This window comes from Pelophylax lessonae (genome assembly GCF_965119305.1).
Source record: "Pelophylax lessonae genome assembly, chromosome: 3".
NCBI lineage: Eukaryota > Metazoa > Chordata > Amphibia > Anura > Ranidae > Pelophylax > Pelophylax lessonae.
The window spans coordinates 112,510,586-112,532,697 of record NC_138770.1 but is presented as its reverse complement, the minus strand read 5'-3'; the positions used below and the strand labels follow the sequence as shown (position 1 = coordinate 112,532,697).

Below are 22,112 nucleotides of genomic sequence, written 5' to 3'. Positions count from 1 at the left end.
TAGGAGGTAACTACACTACTTTACTAGGCTATAGGAGGTAACTACACTACTTTACTAGGCTATAGGAGGTAACTACACTACTTTACTAGGCTATAGGAGGTAACTACACTACTTTACTAGGCTATAGGAGGTAACTACACTACTTTACTAGGCTATAGGAAGTAACTACACTACTTTACTAGGCTATAGGAAGTAACTACACTACTTTACTAGGCTATAGGAGGTAACTACACTACTTTACTAGGCTATAGGAGGTAACTACACTACTTTACTAGGCTATAGGAGGTAACTACACTACTTTACTAGGCTATAGGAGGTAACTACACTACTTTACTAGGCTATAGGAGGTAACTACACTACTTTACTAGGCTATAGGAGGTAACTACACTACTTTACTAGGCTATAGGAGGTAACTACACTACTTTACTAGGCTATAGGAGGTAACTACACTACTTTACTAGGCTATAGGAGGTAACTACACTACTTTACTAGGCTATAGGAGGTAACTACACTACTTTACCAGGCTATAGGAGGTAACTACACTACTTTACTAGGCTATAGGAACGCGCTTTCCTGCGTTATCCAAGCCGTGCGATACAATCGTTATTTCGAAGAATAGAGAGGGATGAAGTTTATGACTTTTTGTTGCACTTTATGTTTTATTCTGTTTTTTCAGGTTTTGTTCTCATGTTTCCCAAAGCCTGTGTTTATACAATAAACTCTATGCAGAAAGAGTGTCATGTATCTTCTTCTACACGGTCAATTAAGAAAGAGGAAAGAAAAGTAATAAGTAGTGAAGTTACTTTTCAAATGCAGTAACTAGTAAAGTAATCTCATTACAATTTACAGAAGTAACTAGTAACTAGTTACATTTTTTGAGTAACTACCCCAACACTGCAGAGGCCCAACACCTTTGTGATTCTATTAAAAAAATGCTCTGTCTGGAGTTGCTGGATTAATAAACATGTATTGCTTAAAAGAACAACTTACATGGTCTAGTATAATTAGGCAGAAAATCTGAGCATTTCCATTATGTCAGCTGGAGCAAAGAAATGTGGTTATCCCTCTTGTCTTGCAGCATTGGGGTTATGGTTTGGTATCTCACTATGATAGTATCTGTGTAATGTTTGTGTGATGTCCCTAGTATGTTTGGGTTTCCATATGGAAAAAATCTGGCTAGTTTTTATTGATAACTATGGGATGGCTGCCTTAAAAACATATGTGAAGAAAATGTTTTTTTTTTGTTTTGGATAGAGTGTGATAAGATTAGTACCCCAAGCGGGTTTCTATTGCTGTGTCCCTGCTAAGTAGATTCACCATCTCAATTTGTTCGGGTAACCACTGTCATCAAGGCAGTAGGTGATGGAAAATTCAAATTTTAGTGCTGTGTCACCAGAATGAGAGGGAACGGAAGATTTTCCACTGGAGGTACCTGTTCTGGGAGCAACAAGAGTGGAATTCCCCATAATTATAAGGACTTACTCTCACACTTTCACCTGCATATTTGGTATACCAAACCTTTCTAATTGTCCTGGTGATCATTGTTACCAGCACTAAAAGTGAGGGGAAATTTCAGTGGGGCCACTATGAGTGATAACTGTCTAAGAAGAAACTTTCCTGATCCTTACTTCGTGTTGTGTATACAGTAGATGAAGAAAAAGGGTTTGTTGTATGGGCGCTTCCGTGTAATACAGCAGGCTTTAGGTGAGACACTGCACTTCGGCAGCACTGAAGAGGAGAAGCTGCTCTGAAAGTGATAAAGATAAAAAGACAAGGCGCCTCTAAGTGCAGTAGGCTCTGAGTATTTATTAGGTTAAAAGTATAAAAGCACTCACATTTGGTAAATATGACATGGGCATAGCAAAGATCTGTCTGGAGTCTTCCTATCCGCTGTGCTGATTGGTTTCAATGGGGACATCCGGTGATCCGCTTCCTGTAGATGCGTCCTTTCGTCTGTGTCTCAGCCTGGTCGGCATGAGATTTCCTGAAGGCAGGGTGTGGACGGCTGGTGTCCAATAGAGCGGGTGGTGGGCAGTTACATGTTTCGGAGCTCAGCTCCTTTGTCGTTTTCGAGCTGAGCTCCGAAACATGTAACTGCCCACCACCCGCTCTATTGGACACCGGCTGCTGTGTCCCCACCCTGCCTTCAGGAAATCTCATGCCGACTCAGCTGAGACACAGACAAAAGGACGCATCTACAGGAAGCGGATCACCGGATGTCCCCATTGCAACCACTCAGCACAGCGGATAGGAAGACTCCAGACAGATCTTTGCTATGCCCATGTCATATTTACCAAATGTGAGTGCTTTTATACTTTTAACCTAATAAATACTCAGAGCCAACTGCACTTAGAGGCGCTTTATCTTTATACAGTAGATGAAGTAACGTTCATTTGAAAAAACATCAAAAAATACACAATGGAAATAGAAAATCCACAATTTTAGGATTGTCACCAGAATAGGAGGTGAGATTGAATTCTTTTGTTGGTGCCTGTTCTGGGGAGAGAAATTCACCTAAATTGTAGAGATTTCCTGTCACTTTCTTCTGTATATCTAATGTACAAAACCTCTTTATTTGTCCTGGTGATCATTGTTACCAGGAATAAAAGTAAGGGGAAATTCAACATTTTATGAGTTGTCACCAGAACAGGAAGAGAGGGGAATTTTTCCAATGTGGACACTTTGGGGGAAATTGTCACCAGAACAGGAAGAGAGGGACATTTTTCCAATGTGGACACTTTGGGGGGGAAATTGTCACCAGAACAGGAAAAGAGGGGAATTTTTCCTATGTGGACACTTTGGGGGAAATTGTCACCAGAACAGGAAGAGAGGGACATTTTTCCAATGTGGACACTTTGGGGGGAAATTGTCACCAGAACAGGAAGAGAGGGGAATTTTTCCAATGTGGACACTTTGGGGGGAAATTGTCACCAGAACAGGAAAAGAGGGGAATTTTTCCAATGTGGACACTTTGGGGGAAATTGTCACCAGAACAGGAAGAGAGGGGAATTTTTCCAATGTGGACACTTTGGGGGAAATTGTCACCAGAACAGGAAAAGAGGGGAATTTTTTCCAATGTGGACAATTTGGGGGAAATTGTCACCAGAACAGGAAAAGAGGGACATTTTTCCAATGTGGACACTTTGGGGAAATTGTCACCAGAACAGGAATGCTTGCACCACTCTTCTAAAATTAGAAAATAGAGCAGATGCTGCTCCTTATTAACAAAAGGGGTGCAAACACCTTTGTTAATTAGGACTGATCTGCTCCCTGTTCTATGCTGTGTCTGTCACAGACACAGCACAGAACATTACAGTTGGAGTTGCATGCTCTGGATTCTTCTACCCATTCCTGCTCCCTGCTCAGTTAAGTGTAGGAGCTAGGAGAAGGGCTCTGATCAAAAGAGTAGAGGGAGGGTTTGTTAGTTGTCTGCTGACAGTTCCATCCCATACACCAGGCCTGACCTGGTGCGGATCTGCAACAGTTTTCTATAATGAGAACTGCTGCAATATATTTTTTTTAGTTAGGAGCAGACCCTGCACCAGTTTCTATTTCACACTATTTCGCAAGAGGCGCAGATAGACCTAAAACAGGTCTTTCTGCTTAGCTAGTGTGTTGCACTCCGGTTTTCTGCCAGAGGAAGCTTAGTTAATTCCCTGATATGAGTGATAACTGTCTAAGAAGGGACTTTCCTCACCCATACTTTCTGTTGTTTCTACAGAAGAGGAAATAAAGGTAATTTACCAAGACAACAAAGAACAGACAATGACATTGCCCATTTTCTACTCTACCCAAAGCTAAGTTTTGGCCTTATAAAATACTTTAGTAAAAAATCTCCAGCAACTGTTCTGCAGGTTTCCATCATGGAACATATTGCCCTTCATTCACTGTAGAGAAGACCAAGCCCTGTCAGTTCTACATACATAATCATAGAAACAAAAACAAGTATTATCAGCTGTGATCATTCAAAACTATGCAATTTGCTAACGTAATCAGGTCACAGAAGCATCTACTTCCATCATTTCAAGCGGAAACCCGCATTTGTCTGAAGTTTTATTTAAAGAAATGTGTGGCATTCCGTGGTGTCAGACTGTTACGTTAGTGGCACTGTCAGACAATGGGATGGCAACTCATGTGTGTGTGTTGTGCTTTCATCGCTAATCTCTGCTGACCTTCAGAGGGAGTGTGCTGAATTCTTGTAGATCTGCACTAACTGTATATTATAGAGGGTATGTAGACCATTGGCAGAATGCCAAATTACTTTGTGCCTATTGAGTTTTCATCAGTCACTGGCAAATAAGTGTGTCCAAACTTTTTTTATGATGGATAATGTAGGAAAGGGTTGGAACTCTTGACAGGTTTTTATTGCTGTCTGTGTTCCTGTTGGGGAGATTCACTATTTGTCCTTATAGCCATGAGACTGAATAAGAGGGAAAATATAACATTTTGAGTTGTCATAGGAATAAGCATAGAGGTGAAATCTATTAATGGTATGCCTGTTCGGTGGACAACTGCCTAAGAGGGGATTTCCTAAGATGTTTCTCTCACATCTTGTTGTATCTTGAATTAGGAAGTGAAGGAAAGTCTTCCCACAAGCACCAAAAAAATTTGACCAGTAGTGATTAACTTTCTTGATATAGGTTGGCCGCAAATGCAGCCCTTGACATCACTAAAGGGGCGCACATACAATTTAGGTAATATTTATTATCATTGAGAGCAGACACAATACATGATATAGTCAAAGATTAAGGGCATTATTGTCAGAGACCATGGACATAATACAGGAGATGATCAGGGATTACGAACATAATGAAAGAAATGGTCAGAAACTGCAGACATAATACCTGAGATGGTCAGAGACTGGGGACATAATGCAAGAGATGGCCAGAGAGTGCAGACATGATACAAGAGATGGTCAAAGAAGGTGGTCCTAATACAAGAGATGGCCAGAGACTGCAGACATGATACAAGAGATGGTCAAAGACTGTGGTCCTAATACAAGAGATGGTCAGAGACTGCAGACATGATACAAGAGATGGTCAAAGACTGTGGTCCTAATACAAGAGATGGTCAGAGACTGCAGACATGATACAAGAGATGGTCAAAGACTGTGGTCCTAATACAAGAGATGGTCAGAGACTGTGGATATGCAACAGAAAACTGTCAGAATCTGTGAACATGCTATCGGAGTTGTTGGAGACCAGGGACATGCTTCAGGAAACATATTACATGAGGCAACTAGAAATCACTACTATAACAGAGCAATCAGGAAACACAGATCAATGCCTTCAGAGGCTCCAAAGGGACATAGGAATGCTTAAGGGCTACATGTGGCCCCTGGGCAGCTGCTTGGACACAATTGGTGGGATTTACTAATGCTTATTCACACAGAACCTGGTGCAGCTGCACATAGCAACTAATCCGCTTCTAGGTTTTAGGCCCCTTTCACACAGGCGGACCGTTCAGATCCGCCTGTTAGTTTTTTTTGGCTGATCTGAACGGTCCCTCCATGCATTCCTATGGGGCATCGGATGGCAGCGGAGACATGTCCACTGACATCCGACCCGATCTGATCCATCAAATCTGGACGGATGGAAACCCTATTTTCCATCCGTCCAGTGGATCGGATGGGATCGGATGAGAACGGACCGACGGTCCGTTCCCATCCGATTTCACCCATAGAGATGCTTGGGGAACTGACAGCTGTGTCTCCGCTCACAGCGCGGAGACACAGCTGTCATCCTTCTGCTCAGCCGGGGATCGGCGGCTCGATCCCCCGCTGAGAAAAGCGGAGTCCGTTTGACGGACATAGTGTGTGAAAGGAGCCTTTTTGTCAAAACTTAATTGAACAAGCTGAATTTAGAAGCTGATTGGTTACTATGCATAGCTGCACCTGATTCTGTGTGCAACAGTTTTAGTAAATCCCCCCCTATGGATTTAAACCTACTATATAGAAAAAAAAGTGCTTTGAATTTAATTTTTTGAGGTATAAGATGAATTAATTTAGAGCTAATATGTAAAATAGGCCCATCTGCATAAAGAACATCTCTCACCAATTATGAAGACCATAATGCTTACTGTATGCCCACTGTGTGTATGCTTACTTATTAAGCTATCCATATATGGATCAAATTTTAGATGATTCCTGTTGAATTAGCTGAAACTCAAACTGTGGGTGGCTTTGTCGGCACCACTCAGCTCAAGACAATTTGGAAACTGAGGCTGCCTAAGTCGGCAACCACATTAAACAGGTGGTCCATTGTAAATTTAAAAAAATAAGGTCTTTAGCCAAAACTGTGACATCCATGAGGTATAGAAGTCATTGGCTGTTCAGAAATACTGGGACAGCTAGTTTCTTTACTGCTGATGTGTTGCAGATTGCTAACCCCTATGCAGCCTTTCTGTTTGCTTTGACTTTTTGACAGCCATGGGATGTCATTTCATTGCGAAATAGTTTAGAACCTGATGATACCAAGAGATCTAAAAGGTGAAGTGTTTAAAGTGTTGCTAACAACAGCCCGACCACCTGGCACGAGCGAGGGCATAGTACACTCATTAAACAAACTCTTCAGTTCACACTCCTCTAAACTAAACGGACATTAATCTACACAGGGTTGACAAGAGGAACATTTTAATCATCAACTTAGAAGCTTTAAGTGTCAGATGTTTCATTTTAGGGTGAATTTAAAGATTTACTGCTGTTCCAAAAATCTACAGAGGTTGTTTTGCCATTCTGTAGGATCAAGAAGACAACTCAGTATTGTAGGGGGAGGACTGGTGGTCTAGTAGACAGTCCATCACAGACCAACTCTGGCAGTATGGTCATAACTATGACTGCTTCCTCTAAAGGCTGCCTCTAAAATCTATAACATTACAGATTATATAGACAAGTAACATAAAAAAAAAAGCAGCTATACAATTTCCTTGTGTCAATGTTGACTAACATTGTTCAGTCCTAAAAAGATCGTAAGCCCAGTGCTAACCCACATTTGTAACGATGAAAATGGATTTGGACATCCGTATCTTCTTATCTAGCCTTGCCAAACTGCTCTGCATGACTACATTTACTAAATACATTTTTAAATCAGAACTGCAGGTTAGAGAAGCAGAAGTGCATGAACCACTGAGGCCTAAAATCAAAAAGCTTAGGGGGTTACTTTCCATCAGGAAAATTCCGTCCTGCTCCCCTACCATGTACTAATTATATACTATTATATAATAATTTTTAGTTCAACATGTTGAGCACAATAAAATAAACATTACCCAATAAACTATTTGCTAAAATTATTACCCCATCAATTGCGCTTTACAACTTTCAATACTGCTGGCTCCTGCTCTATCAGTGCTGCTTCCCTGAATTTCTGGTCTTCACAGAACAAACACGTTAACAGTGGGCAGCAGAGTCTACAGTCAGTCTGTTAGCTTGGGAAGGGGAAGGAGAAGGGGGTAGGAGCAGAAGCTAAGCTAGGTCATGAGGCTGTGTGATTTTATTGATGCACACAGTGTAGGGAAACACAACTCTAGTCTCGGCATACAAGGGTGGCTCAATAGCATGTTGCAAAAGAAAGGAGCAACCCAGAAACAGGAAACTTGGGGCAGCGGACATGGGATCAGCTTAAAACTTGAACATAGACAAGTTTTAAACTATAAAGAAGTTGTATACTCACAGTAAGCGATTACATCAGCTGCTGAAAGTGCTTAAAACACTGAGGATTTATTATCACTTTAAAAAGGATTTGAAAATATTAGTTAACAATTATCAAAGTAGCAAATCTAAAAGTGCTTTTAAAGGCAATTGAGACCCTGGAATGTACAAATAGGGGTTAAAGCGGTTGTTAAGACTTGATTTTTCCCCCCTAAAATAATAAACATTTTATACATACCTGCTCTGTGCAGCCCCTAACCTTCTCTTCTGGAGTATCCTGCCACTGCTGTTAGCTCCTCCTCTTCTGTGTGTGCCCCCAAAGCAAGCAGTGTGCTACGGGACCACATGTGTGGGTGTGCTCCTGAGATGGGCTGTCTGTGCTCATAGACACACACTGAGTGACTCGACTCCCTGCACCCTTCTTACAGGATTTGATTGATAGCAGCAGAAGCCAATGGCTTCTGCTGCTGCCTCTGTGTCCTGTGAGAAGAGGAACAGAGACTAACACAACGGAGGCAGCCATGGATCGAGATAGGACTCAGGTAAGTATATAGTGAGGTGAGGTGGCAATACAACTGCTAGGACAGTTTTTAATCTTAATGCAGGGAATGCATTAAAGTAAAAATGTCTTGCTTGCTTAACTGGCCATACATTGTCATAATTTGAATAGAAAATGTTTGTTTTTAAAACATCTTCATTTCTATTGGTAATATGGACCAATCGACGATCATTAATGACTATAGTGATGACAAAAATTGAAGATGAAGAATGGAAGATTTTTTCTCATTTCTTATCTGAATTAACAAAATTCTAACTGTTATTTGTGGTCCTCAGTTGGAAAAAAAATGTACTTATTGTAATGCACCTGTGCTACAAAAAAGTATACACGTATAGATGTATATGTAGCACCCTCCTAGTCAAGTGCTGGGTAGCAAGTATAGTTTTGGATTTCTCTGCTCAACAGGAAAGCAGTAGGCAAAGCATTTGTGCTCTCTGCTTATCAAGGAGCTGGATCTGCTAGTTAGGCCTGTTCCATTTGCTCAGTGTGTGATGCATTTGGGCTGAGGGAGTGTCCCCACTGTGTCCAATGGGGAGGCACGTTGGACAGTGGAGGAAACCCAGCCAATGACACACAGGCTTTGATACCATCCCATGGGTTTGGCATTGAGAGTGATGCATTATGGGGTAGGGTATAAAAGCCAGGAGCACATAAGGCAGGGGGTCTTTGGGTGGGAAGCCAGGTCCCAGAAGGAGGGTGACGGCTGTCTCCTCTTCTGTAGCTGTGGATGGTGGTCACAGGCGGTCGGCCTAGTGAGTCAGAGTGTGTGGCTGAATCCAGAGGTCCAAGAGAAGCTGACTGGTGGAGTAGAGGGCAACGGTGACTCTGGAAAAACAGTGTCCTTGAGTACAGAGGAACTTGCCCGGGGGCCTGCCCAGGAAGGGGACCACTCCAGAGTGTAGTGTCAGTTGATGGGTGTCAGCACACAGTGAGAGAGAAAGGGGGTGCCAGGTTAGATCATTATAAGCAGGAACATTAATTCTATCTTCATTCCAGTGGCAGAGTGAAGCAGCGGCCTTGCCGCATTCTCAAGTCAGTTGTCCTCAATACTATGAATAGTTACTAGTTGGAGTATCCCACTCATCCCTTCTTCTATCCCAGTTCCAAATAAAACCACAAAACAACATCCCCTGGACTGATCATTGACTGAGCCAAGTACTTAAAGTGATACGTTTCTGCAACCAGTTGCTATGGGTAACCCAGGGGAATCCTTAAAGTATAATACTCAGCAGTCCTCTAGGGGGCAGTGATACATATAGTATATCCACTATTCCTTCATTAATTTCATAAGCAATAATAGGAACCTATTTAATACTTTTAGGAAATCATCTAAGTAGGGGGGCATAAAGTAATCTTTAAAACGCAACTTCAGGAATTTTGAAAATCCTCTAACAAAAAGCAAGCACCACAATGAATATCCTTGATTTAATAAAGTTTTATCAGCAAAAGTGGCTAAAATCCAGCTTAACTGTTTGCTTATTTTGGGGGAGAGTTTTTGCACTTAAACTCACCTGGTCACCCGCTCCCTTATGCTCCAATAATGGACTTTCCCTCGGCATCCGGGCTATGGAACCTGCATCAGTCCTTCAGGACCTTAGACCACTGGAGCATGAGGGAGAAGATGCAGAGGCGACCTGTCTAGCAGTGTGGAGGATTAAGTAGTTAGATCTTCTTTTCTATGTTCCGTAGACTAAAACAAGCAATTAAAGGGGAACCTCACTCAAAAGGGGGAAGTTCAGTTTGTCTGTCTCCTCCCCACCAAAAAAGGTTTAGGCACTTTTTTTTGGGGGGGGGGGGTGGTGACAGGTTGTGACAGGTAACAGCTCCCACTTCTGGTCACCACGCTGAGTGGAAGTTCCGCCCCCTTCCTTCCGCACAGAGCGGCTTGTGCATATGCAGTGGGAAGCCGGCTGAGAAGCTGCAAGCAGTCACAACCACCTTCCTAAAGTAAACATGTTGGTTCCTGGACCTGAAGATGGCCAAACAGCAGGCTCAGGTGAGGACTGCGCTGAATCCCTGGACAGGTAAGTATCCTATTATTAAAAGTATTTGTAGCTGCTAACTTTTTATTTTTTGTTTGTAGGATGAACGACCGCTTTAACACTTGCACTTTGAGCACAGCCCCACTGCAAAGGATAATTATTAGGTTTCACTTTGGGCACAGCAACACTGCAAGGGGTAATTATTAGGTTTCACTTTGGGCACAGCCCCACTGCAAAGGATAATTATTAGGTTTCACTTTGGGCACAGCCCCACTGCAAGGGGTAATTATTAGGTTTCACTTTGGGCACAGCCCCACTGCAAGGGATAATTATTAGGTTTCACTTTGGGCACAGCCCCACTGCAAGGGGTAATTATTAGGTTTCACTTTGGGCACAGCCCCACTGCAAGGGGTAATTATTAGGTTTCCAGGAATTGGGCTTTAAGGCATTCAAATGAAAATAGTTGACTCAATGATGGCATCATCGAATTATCTTTGAACAATTTTTCAGAATTTCATAAGAACATTTGTACAAACATCTAACCTGTATGACTAGCTTTAGTAAGAGGTAAAACAAGTGTAGTGTTGTATATAAAGTGAAGTAGCTTAACAGATATATGAACATTAGACTAGAGATCATGTGATCACCAGGAGTCTAGTGTTCCGAGGAATAGCTTTGAAGTTGTAAAAAGCCAGGAGGATCAGCTGAAAAGATAAAAAAACAAAAAACAGCTTGTGGAGATCTAGATTAGCAAACAAAGCGGTTAGTCACACCTTAACCACTGAAAATGCTATAATCTTTCCTGTCTTCTCAGTCACATGCACGCGGTGCAATTGTCCTTCAGGGCTGTGGGTAAACAAAGCATTTATAGACGCTGTGTCTGATATTGTTACTATTTGCCAAGAAATACACTACCGGCCAAAAGTTTTAGAACACCCTTATTTCTCAGGCTTTATTAAAATGTACGTATTCGAATGTCCAATTATACTCTTAAAATTTAGGAACACAACAGATAAACAATTGGAGATAAAAATGTAATCACTAAATGGTTTATTTAATAAAATTTAGAAACACAGAAGAATGATGGCAGGAAGAGACTGAGTGGTCCATCGAGTCTGCCCCTTTTCTAATTTTTTTGGTTGTTTTAAAGCTTCCACCCTACTTGGAGCATACTCTCCAGTCTTCAGTGTGACATCACAGGTCCTGTTCCTTCTGTCCTTCCATTTGTGATGGAACTGTGTAGGCAGGTGAAATCTACTTTATCCACTGCAGGTGATACTCTCACAGTGGCACTGTTGTTGGAGAGGAGATCAAGAGGAACATGGTTCCTCTATGGTTTCCTGGGCCATTGGGGAAGCTGCCCTATTGGATGCTGTCAGCCCATGTAGCTTTGGCAGCCTTCTTGAGTCAGTCAGAGCCTATTTAAGGCCCTGGCTCTTAGGTTTGGCACACATTTTGTGTGCAGGCAGTGTAGGGAAAGGTACTCGCCTGAAAGAGACAATGTTAAAGGTAGGAAAAGGTTCCTGACGAGGAGGGAAAGTGTAGGGTCTGTGACTCCTCTGGAGTCTTCCCATTTGGGCATGAGATGGCCTAGGCCACATTATACCCTCTCTACAGGTGCTGTCTGTCTGGCTGAACATCGCTCGATTCACTTTGCTGAAAACCATGAGTGCACCCGGTTAGACGATCCCTCCCCCCCCCAAGTTCTGTTGTGAACTTTTTGTGCATGCTTCAATAGAAGTTCTTTATCACACCCGCCTGTGTCAATTATTGCATATTATTGGTATAATAAAGCCCTCCTGAGCTTTAGATTGGCCTGGAGGAGGCCCTCCTCACTATAACCTGCCTGGTGTTACTTTTTGTCCTTATTTTAAAGTCCTTTTGGGAAGTACTGTATCTGGCTTGCCAGGTATTATGCCATGGGCATTGAGAATCGTGTATCAGGCCATGCCATCTAGGGGTTAATTTAAAGCTGATCTTCACTGATTATGGAAACGGGTTAGAGGGCATTTCAGGCAACACTGTATGGGAAATGAAGAGAAAAAAAAAGCTAATGAGATATTAGGTCATTCGTCTTAAAACATCAATCACACACATGGTTTGCTTTTACTCAAAAATCCCTCCCTTTGGAGCAGATCTTGATTTTTTGCAGACATTTATTTTCTCAGCAGAGTAAAAATGACTATTATGTATAAATCTAAATGGTCTGGTATCCATAGTAAGCACATGATTGTACGGGCCCTCCTGGCCTTGGCTTGCTAGGGCTGCAGCTGGTATCTGGTCTGGAAACAGATAGCAGAGCTGGTACAACCTCTCCCTTATAATCCCCGGACATAAATATGAAGCCTTGGATCAGATAGCTGAGTGATGAATGGGATACTCTCCCTCTTCTAAACTTTCGGAGGGTTAGACCGCCCGAAAACAATACGCTGCCTTCCTATAACTCTCAGTGGCGTTAACAGTAAGATCTCCTTTCCAGAGCTTCCAACACCTGCTATGGATGCTCATGTCTCCTGCTGCATATTCTTTGTTTTAAACTGAACTCAGAATTAAACAGGGAAGGTACGGCATTAAGAAATGGATGCAGTCTTCTGGTGGGAATGGAGCTCAGGCTTGGAAACTGTGCTGCTGAGGAGCCTGAGGCATGAAAAAAGCCAGTTGATGATCAAACTTAATGGCATCCACCCAAAACTGAAATATCACTTCTAGGTGGACATGCCCATTAAGTATCTGTTTCATCCTTCTGATTCAATTATATTCTGTGCTGCACCATGAAACTAACCAACAGAGTCCGATTAAAGGAAACATGTTATGAAAGAAACATAAAGGCTTCTCCTTCCACAAATTCTTTATATTTGGCCGTCATGCCAATCCAATGGCTTCAGTGCTTTGAATTGCTGACCCAGATTATGTATGCAAGCAAGGCCTTAACATGAACTACATCCTAGCGCAGGCAGGGGTAGATGCCATCTCTGGGAGTTTTTTTAGACACACTTCAGGGGGTACGTAAATGGCCTACACTTATATTAAGGACATTATTTAACTTTGGTCAGAGGCAAAGCTTGGTTTTATCGACAGGCTCACCTTACCTACATAAGCAGTTTTTTGTAAAGGTGAACTAATCTTTTAAATGTTAGGGCAAATAAAAAAAAGGATCAGGGACAAGACTCAGTTTTCATTGTTGTAAGTGTAGTAATATGTTCACAGTCACCTCAACATCCAAATATGGAAAGATTTCTCTACAGTAAGAGCTGTGACAATGTGGACTTGACCACTTTGTAAATGGTTTAAAGAAATGGCGTGATATGTTTCTAAATGACCAGAATATAACCAGCTATTAATATTATTAGGTTGTAACATTGTATTCTTATTATTGATATTATTTATTATACTATTTAATAATTATTCAATTTTTATACTACAGGATTTATATAACGCCAACAGTTTATGCAGCACAGTATAAAAAAAAACTAAGTACAGATACAATATAATTCAATACATGAGGGCCATGCTCCTGGGAGCTTACAATCTAAAAGATAGATTGAGGTAATATCTGATTGCTTTAGGGATCAATAAAGAAATGTATTTACCCCATTGAAGCGAATTGTGTCACCCGTTATAGGGTTGTTTTTTTGGGGGGGGGGGGTTATCTTCTTCTTGATCATCTGTAGGTTTACAGTTGAGGATGGAAGTCTTTAATCACTTTAAGACCGGAAGGATTTGCCCCCTTAATGATCAGGCCCTATTTTGCGATTCGGCACTGAGTGATTTTAATGGACAATTGCGCGGTCATGCAACGCTGTACCCAAATAAAGTTGATGTCCTTTTTTCCCACAAATAGAGCTTTCTTTAAAAAAATGAATCACAGATCGCCGCCATTACTAGTAAAAAACAATATTTTTCACATTCTGCTATATGACATTCTCAAAAAAAAAATTTAACATTTCAGACCAATTTGTTTTCTGCTACATATTTTGGGTAAAAAAAGCGTATTTTGATTGGTTTGCGCAAAAGTTATCGCGTCTACTAACTACAGGAAAGATTTATGTCATTTTTATATATTTTTTTTTTACTAGTAATGGCGGCGATCTGTGATTTTTTTGCGGGACTGCGACGGACAGATCGGATCCCTAACTGACATTTTTGACACTTTTGGAGGTACCAGTGACATTACTACAGTAATCAGTGCAAAAAATATGCACTGTTACTGTAATAATGCCATTGGCAGGGAAGGGGTTAACCCTATGGGTGAACAATGGGTTAAATGTGAGCCTAGGGTAGTGATTCTAACTGTGGGGGGGGGGGGGGGGGTGGGATGAGCTTGGCTTGTGAAATGACCATAGAGACATGTGATCCTATATAGAAGGATCACATGACCTCAGTGATCATTTCAAGGCTGTGTTTACAACAGCTGACCATCCTTCTCTCTCAGCGGGGAGCGATTGCGTGTGTCAGGCTGTAATCGGAGCTGCCTGACCCATGCATAAGCTTCCCCGCTGCTCGCTCCCTAGCTTCCCGCACGCGACCGATGTAGGTTTACGTCGGTTTGCGCAGGAGAGTCACCCTACCGCAATAAAAAGGCGGCGGGTGGTCAGGAAGTGGTTAATATAGTTATTTTTGTCATTTGAACTTGATGGATATGTTTTTGTTTTTTTTTAGCCTGACTAGCTATCTATATGGCAAGCAATGTAGGGCTCAAAAGAATTACAAGCAAACAAAATTTTCTTTCCTATATGATTTTTTCTTTTTTGACAGTACTGTATTGGTGGATTTTCAATTCCTAGATTCCTCAATTTCCTGGGCAAATTAGTCTTTATAAAGTAGGCAGCACCACCTACAGGTCTTCTTGAGTAATGCATTCCTATCTTTCGGTTGAGACAATTGAGTACTGTCCGTGATACTTCTTTGTATTTGCACTAACATAGCGTTTTTTATTGCAGGGTTTTCTCCCATTATTTGTGACTTCATAATCAGAATGAAGTTTCCTGCTGATTAGTTTATGTCTGAGGTTGGGTGGTTGTCTGAAAGCCAGTATTGGGGGTTGTTGGAATATTCCTTTCAGAGTTTCATCCTCTCTTATGATGGGTTGTAAAAACGCTGCAAACTGTGCAACCAGATCAATCTGTCTAAAAGTGTCACACACACAAATGGGACCTTTAATATAACAGGATCACACAACTGCACCTCCAGTAATGTTGTGTAATTTATCCAATGCAAAAGATGTAGCAAAGGATCTTATGTAGGCGAAACTGGACAGAAGTTGCAAGCGAGGATGAATTTGCACAGACAGAACATAAAGAAGAAATAAGTTTCTGCACACCTGTGGGACATCATTTCTCACAACCGGACCACACTATAGAAAACCTCAATGTTTTAGTTCTTAAAGGGAATTTCAGAACTATCCAGGAAAGGAAAACTTCTGAATTAAGAATGATACTTCTTTTTGAAACAAAAACTAATGACCTAAATTTAGATATAGGTTTCCTTATTCATCATTCTACAGTTTTACGACCCCCCTCTGTGACTATCACCTTTCCTTTGGCTTAGAGATTGTGTTTTTTTTTACCATTCTGCTAAATCATTTGTTAATCAATACTACTTGGACCTTGATGAAGGGGACATACCCCGAAAGCTTGTCCTGAACAATTGTATGTTAGTGCAAATAAAAAAAGTATCATGGACAGTACTCCATTGTCTCTGTCGCAAGTGCACTAATACGGCTACAATCACCCCAAGCATGATGGAAGATATCTTTTGGTTCAAAGACACACTAATAAATGTATAACTCTTTCTCTGCTTGATGAATAATTTATTTTAGAATTTAGATCTCTGAACAAAAATGAACAAAAAAAAATTATGAATATATGACAGCTTAGCAGTCCTTACTTAGATGTGGTGGCTGCGTTCATTTTCATTAGTTGGTCAACTCCTGTAAATTGACATGGAAGTATAAAACAATGTTATCTTATTTCTGGCAGCTATTAATCCCATCAGTCCACACTTGAAGGCTATAAACAATGGTAGACATGTTTGTAGCCTGAGTGAGAACCAGTGTTGCCAACCCCCCGGAGGGAAATTTACTGGCAGAACGTCCAAAATTTACGGACAGCACCAATTTTTTACGGACACTGGAAAAAGTACCTAAAATAACAATTTTCAGTGCTAAACCGTGCAAATATCAATATTTTAACTATAAACATATAGCTAGTGCTATTAGCAATGTGTTAAAGTTAAACAAAAGTCAAAAAACATATTTCTCAAATTTACATGAAGGTTGGGTTACCATAACCCAGCCAGCACAGAGTTCCCCCTTACATCAGAGTCTGCAGACTCTGGTCAGACATGGTACAGGAGGTGGTCAGAGACGGTACAGGAGGTGGGCAGACACGGCAGACATGGTACAGGAGGTGGGCAGACATGGTACAGGAGGTGGGCAAACACTGCGGACATGGTACAGGAGGTGGGCAAACACTGCGGACATGGTACAGGAGGTGGGCAAACACTGCGGACATGGTACAGGAGGTGGGCAAACACTGCGGACATGGTACAGGAGGTGGGCAAACACTGCGGACATGGTACAGGAGGTGGGCAGACACTGCGGACATGGTACAGGAGGTGGGCAGACACTGCGGACATGGTGAAGGGGGTGGGCAGACACTGCGGACATGGTGAAGGGGGTGGGCAGACACTGCAGACATGGTGAAGGGGGTGGTCAGACACTGCAGACATGGTGAAGGGGGTGGTCAGACACTGCGGGCATGGTGAAGGGGGTGGTCAGAGACTGCGGCATGGTACAGGGGGTGGTCAGAGACTGCGGACATGGTACAGGGGGTGGTCAGAGACTGCGGACATGGTACAGGGGGTGGTCAGAGACTGCGGACATGGTACAGGGGGTGGTCAGAGACTGCGGACATGGTACAGGGGGTGGTCAGAGACTGCGGACATGGTACAGGGGGTGGTCAGAGACTGCGGACATGGTACAGGGGGTGGTCAGAGACTGCGGACATGGTACAGGAGGTGGTCAGAGACTGCGGACATGGTACAGGGGGTGGTCAGAGACTGCGGTCATGGCACAGGGGGTGGTCAGAGACTGCGGAGATGGTACAGGGGGTGGTCAGAGACTGCGGTCATGGCACAGGGGGTGGTCAGAGACTGCGGTCATGGCACAGGGGGTGGTCAGAGACTGCGGTCATGGCACAGGGGGGTGGTCAGAGACTGCGGAGATGGTACAGGGGGTGGTCAGAGACTGCGGTCATGGCACAGGGGGTGGTCAGAGACTGCGGTCATGGCACAGGGGGTGGTCAGAGACTGCGGTCATGGCACAGGGGGTGGTCAGAGACTGCGGTCATGGCACAGGGGGTGGTCAGAGACTGCGGTCATGGCACAGGGGGTGGTCAGAGACTGCGGTCATGGCACAGGGGGTGGTCAGAGACTGCGGTCATGGCACAGGGGGTGGTCAGAGACTGCGGTCATGGCACAGGGGGTGGTCAGAGACTGCGGTCATGGCACAGGGGGTGGTCAGAGACTGCGGTCATGGCACAGGGGGTGGTCAGAGACTGCGGTCATGGCACAGGGGGTGGTCAGAGACTGCGGTCATGGCACAGGGGGTGGTCAGAGACTGCGGTCATGGTACAGGGGGTGGTCAGAGCCTGCGTGGACAATGGAAGTGCCCTCCTCACCCCCTCACAGTAGTTTCTTCCTCTGTCCCCCTTACCTTAGCTCTCCACATCAGTGTCCTCCTCCTAAGTCCCCTTCACCTCTCCATAGCAATATCAGTGACATTACTGCAGAGTGAAGCTGTGTGACACTGCCTGTGGAGAGGTGAAGGGGGCACAGGAGCAGGACACTGATGTCCTCTGCCCCCTGACTCATCTCTCTACTACTTCAGTGTACTGAGTGTCTGAGCCTCGGTGGCTCAGAACCCCACTCACCAGACCAGTCCTCCTGCTCTTCTGTGTGCTCTCTCTGCCTCTGCTGTCGCAGCCTGTCTGCTCTGTCCACTCCACTCCACCATCCGTCCGTCCAGCGGCATCTTCTAGAGTTCTAGTTCTTGTCCACACTCCACAGCTGCGCTGGAGCACAGACTCCACTCCATACTGCTGGCGCAGCGCCTGGCGGCCGGCGGGAAAATTTAAATGACGGCGGGGGGCGGAGGCAGGGGCGGGCGCAGGCGGGCCGTGGCACTCGTCCGGCGACGATCATCATCCAGTGCGAGTCTGCATCTCTCTGCGAGTGCGAGAGAGCTCGGGGATCTTCGGAACTGCGCGCCGCGCACGCGCAGTTCTGACAGTGCCGCCGCCGCCATAGATTTACGGGCACTTTTCTCCTGCTACGGGCATTTACGGGCAGGAGAAAAGTGCCCTGTTTTTACGGGCTGTCCGTAAATCTACGGGCGCTTGGCAACACTGGTGAGAACCATGGTTCTCTCCAAAAATACCGTGGAGGAGTGAGTATAGGGGCCACCTGGGATTGCAGGATCACCAGATGAAAATAAAGGAAAAACAAAAACCCTGGAAAATATAAAAAGAATGCAGCCACAAAATCTAAGGACTGCTAAACTGCATCATAATATGTTTTTGGTTTGGAATTTAGATACACTTTAGGTTCATTCATCTTATTTTGGTTTGTATGATTGGAAACATTTATAAACACTATGCTAATTTTTCCATGTCATTTCTCTTATTTTTTAATAGAATACATTTTTGATGTTGAGATTAGTATTCCTGACCCTTCAATGGCTATTCAAATAAAGCAGTACCTATCCAATAATCTCACTTTACCCTTGCCTCTGGGCACTGGAGACACTAATATCACAAGTATCAAAGTGACCACAGGTAAGTTCTCTCTGGTAAAATTACAATAAATGGCTTTTGGTATTTTTATTTTTTTATTTTATGTATTTTTCCCATAACTTTTTTATAAGTATTTTTTTTAATTTCAATTTGATTTACCAAAAATATTTATTATAGAGCGCATACATGACACAAATATGTTAGAGTTTCTAAAAAGTACAGCATTACCTGCATGTTTATTGGTGCCCTGCGTATAATTGATACAGTAAGTCAAACCGGGCTCTAGTTTTTTTTTTTTACATACCTCTAAAGTATAACTAAAGGATAGAGTGGAGAGATATTAGAACTGTCAGGTCTTTATTACTGTTTGTGCCCCCCGTTAGGGAGATTCACCCTTTCTCTTAGTCCGGTTTACCATTATCATGGGAAATAGAAGTGAATTAGATCCCAAATATTGGTTTGTCACCAGAACAAGAATAAAAAGGAAATCTTCCAATGGGGACACTAGTTCTGGTCACACCCTGGGATTTCCTAATTTTAGAGGGAAGGTAAATTTCCCCAATGGGATATAGATGGCAAAAAAAACTGTCAGGAGTTATAACACCAACACTTACTCTATCCAAGGAAAAAAGGTTTGCCTTTAGTTTTGGCTTAAAGTGGTTGTTAAGTCACATAAGGGCCCGGCGAACACCGCATTGCTCAGCGGGGGATCGATTCGCCACTCACTGATGAGCAAACAGGTGACAAGTCCATCTCGGCTACCTGTGCAGAGAAGGACCTGTCAACGCCCCGCTCTCCTCTATGCGAGATTAGATGAAAAGGGACCGCCTGTCCATTTTCATCCTATCCGATTCTCCAGAGAGATGGAAAATAGGGTTACCATCCATCTGGATTTCACGGACAGGATCAGATCGGATAGCAGTGGGTGTCAGCGGACATGTCACCGCTGACATCCGCTGCCCCATAGGGGTGCATGGAGCATCCGATCAGGTCCACCTGAAACACTGACAGGCAAACCTGATTGAAAAGCTCGTGGGGAAGAGGCCTAACACAATTATTTGTATCCTCTGTGTTTTACTAAGATCAAAAGTACTGTGAGTCAGTTTTTTTTTTTTTTTTCAAATAAAATCCTAAATACCTCTTTTCACAACTCTACACTGCGGTCACATGATCCCTCTCTGCTCTCCTTCACTGATCTAAGGAGAGCAGTGAGAGGGGCTGAGATTCCCCTCTGATGTCAGTTGGCCAGCAGAGGGAGGTCAGATGACCACAGAGTGGCGCTGTGAAAGGAGGTATTTAGGATTTGGGATTGGGATTTGTAATAAACTAACACACAGTACTTTAGATTTTGGTAAAACAGAGACAATACAAGTAATGGGGTTATGTATTGCAGTGGAAAAACAGATCGGGGAGTGTGGGGGGTGGGGATCAGATCAGCTCTCACTACACAGACTGAAATGACAGGCAGGGAGGGAGGGGGTGAGGGGGAGAGGGAGAGACTGTGAGGATGACAGAGGCATGTAAACTGTCCATGGTATCATGGATCAGCAGCCATGATTACCGTGGTCAATACACATAGGGAGACACAGGAATAGGAAGGATCAACCAGGTATTTTAGAACATAAAAAGGGACAAATTACACTTCAACAGCCCCAATGCTATTATTCATGCATTAAAGGAAAAGCAGCTTTTTTTTTTTTAGGGTTACAAGCTTTAAGGCTGATATAGGTCAAGTCTGAAAAAAAAAACCCAAAAAAACTAAAACCTTAGCAGAAAGAGTTAGGAATGATTATATCATGCTAGATTGTACTGGACTTCTCCCACTCAATGTGGCAGGATTGATTTATTTGAGTTATGAATGCACACTATAGCCAAATGAACATGATGACTCACTTTTCCGACCCTTTGTATTTCTGTACTTTCCCTTAGCTTGTAACCAAACAGGATCAGTGGTTCAGTGTTCCTGTGAGAGCGGGTACATGTGGTCATCTGATGTGTGTGCCATGTATGATCCATGTTCCGGTGTCAGTGACTGCAGCTGCATCAAGAGCTCAACATTTCCGACCCAGTTCTGCCAGCCCCAAACAGGTGAGGAACCCACAATCTGTGTGTTATGTACTTTATGTATGAATTGTTACCTTGAAAATAAAAAACGATTAGAAGAAATTGGCTTTAATACTTGTGGCTTAGTAGTTAGTACTTCTACGCGGGGGGTCCTTAGTTTGATCCTGCCCAGGTCACTATCTGCATGGAGTTTGCACACTATCCATGTGCTTGTGTGTGTTTCCTCTGGGTACTCCTGTGTCCTCTTACACTCAAAACATGCTGATAGGCTCCATTCTAACCTGGTCCTTGTGTGTGTATATGTACAAATCGGCTATGCACATTCTGCATGCAGATCCCAAGGGAGGGTTGAGGCAACCCACCTCGTAAAAATTTGCCAATAAATATTTGATAGAAGAAGGATTTCAAGTATTTCTTTGTACCCACAGTATCTCCAATAGTCAGATATGACTGAAAGGATATACAGTGCCTTGAAAAAGTATATGTACCCCTTGAAATTTTCCACAATTTGTCATGTTACAACCAAAAACACAAATTTATTTTATTGGGATTTTATGTGATAGACCAACACAAAGTGGCACATAATTGCGATCTGGAAGAAAAATTCTAAATGGGTTTCAAACTTTTTTACAAATAAATATGTGAAAAGTGTGGCGTGCATTTGTATTCAGCCCCTATGAGTCAATACTTTGTAGAACCACCTTTCACTGCAATTACAGCTGCGGGTCTTTTTTGGGTATGTCTCTACCGGCTTTGCACATCTAGAGAGTGAAATTTTTGCCCATTTTTCTTTGCAAAATAGCTCAAGCTCTGTCAGATTGGATGGAGAGCGTCTGCAAACAGCAAATTTCAACTCTTGCTACAGATTCCTTGTCCCTGCTAAAGAAAAGCATCCCCACAACATGATACGGCCACCACCATATTTCACGGTGGGGGTGGTGTGTTCAGGATGATGTGCAGTGTTAGTTTTCCACCATATATATATATACAAGGCCTGTGCTAGACTATTTTGTGCCCTAGGCAAGACCAGCTACTTGCGCCCCCAACTGCATTGCACATATAACTAAGAC

The 22,112-nt window shown here is 43.1% G+C and overlaps 1 protein-coding gene across 1 annotated transcript in view; it reads left to right on the top strand.

Moving 5' to 3' along the window:
* The window catches only part of LOC309549147 (adhesion G protein-coupled receptor F5-like), a 199,680-nt gene that overhangs the window by 89,924 nt on the left and 87,644 nt on the right, over positions 1–22,112 (top strand). The window contains exons 4-5 of the mRNA XM_082249203.1: positions 18,880–19,020; positions 20,908–21,066. Coding sequence (XP_082105329.1) covers positions 18,880–19,020; positions 20,908–21,066 — 300 coding nt within the window. The remainder of the gene's footprint in view (positions 1–18,879; positions 19,021–20,907; positions 21,067–22,112) is intronic.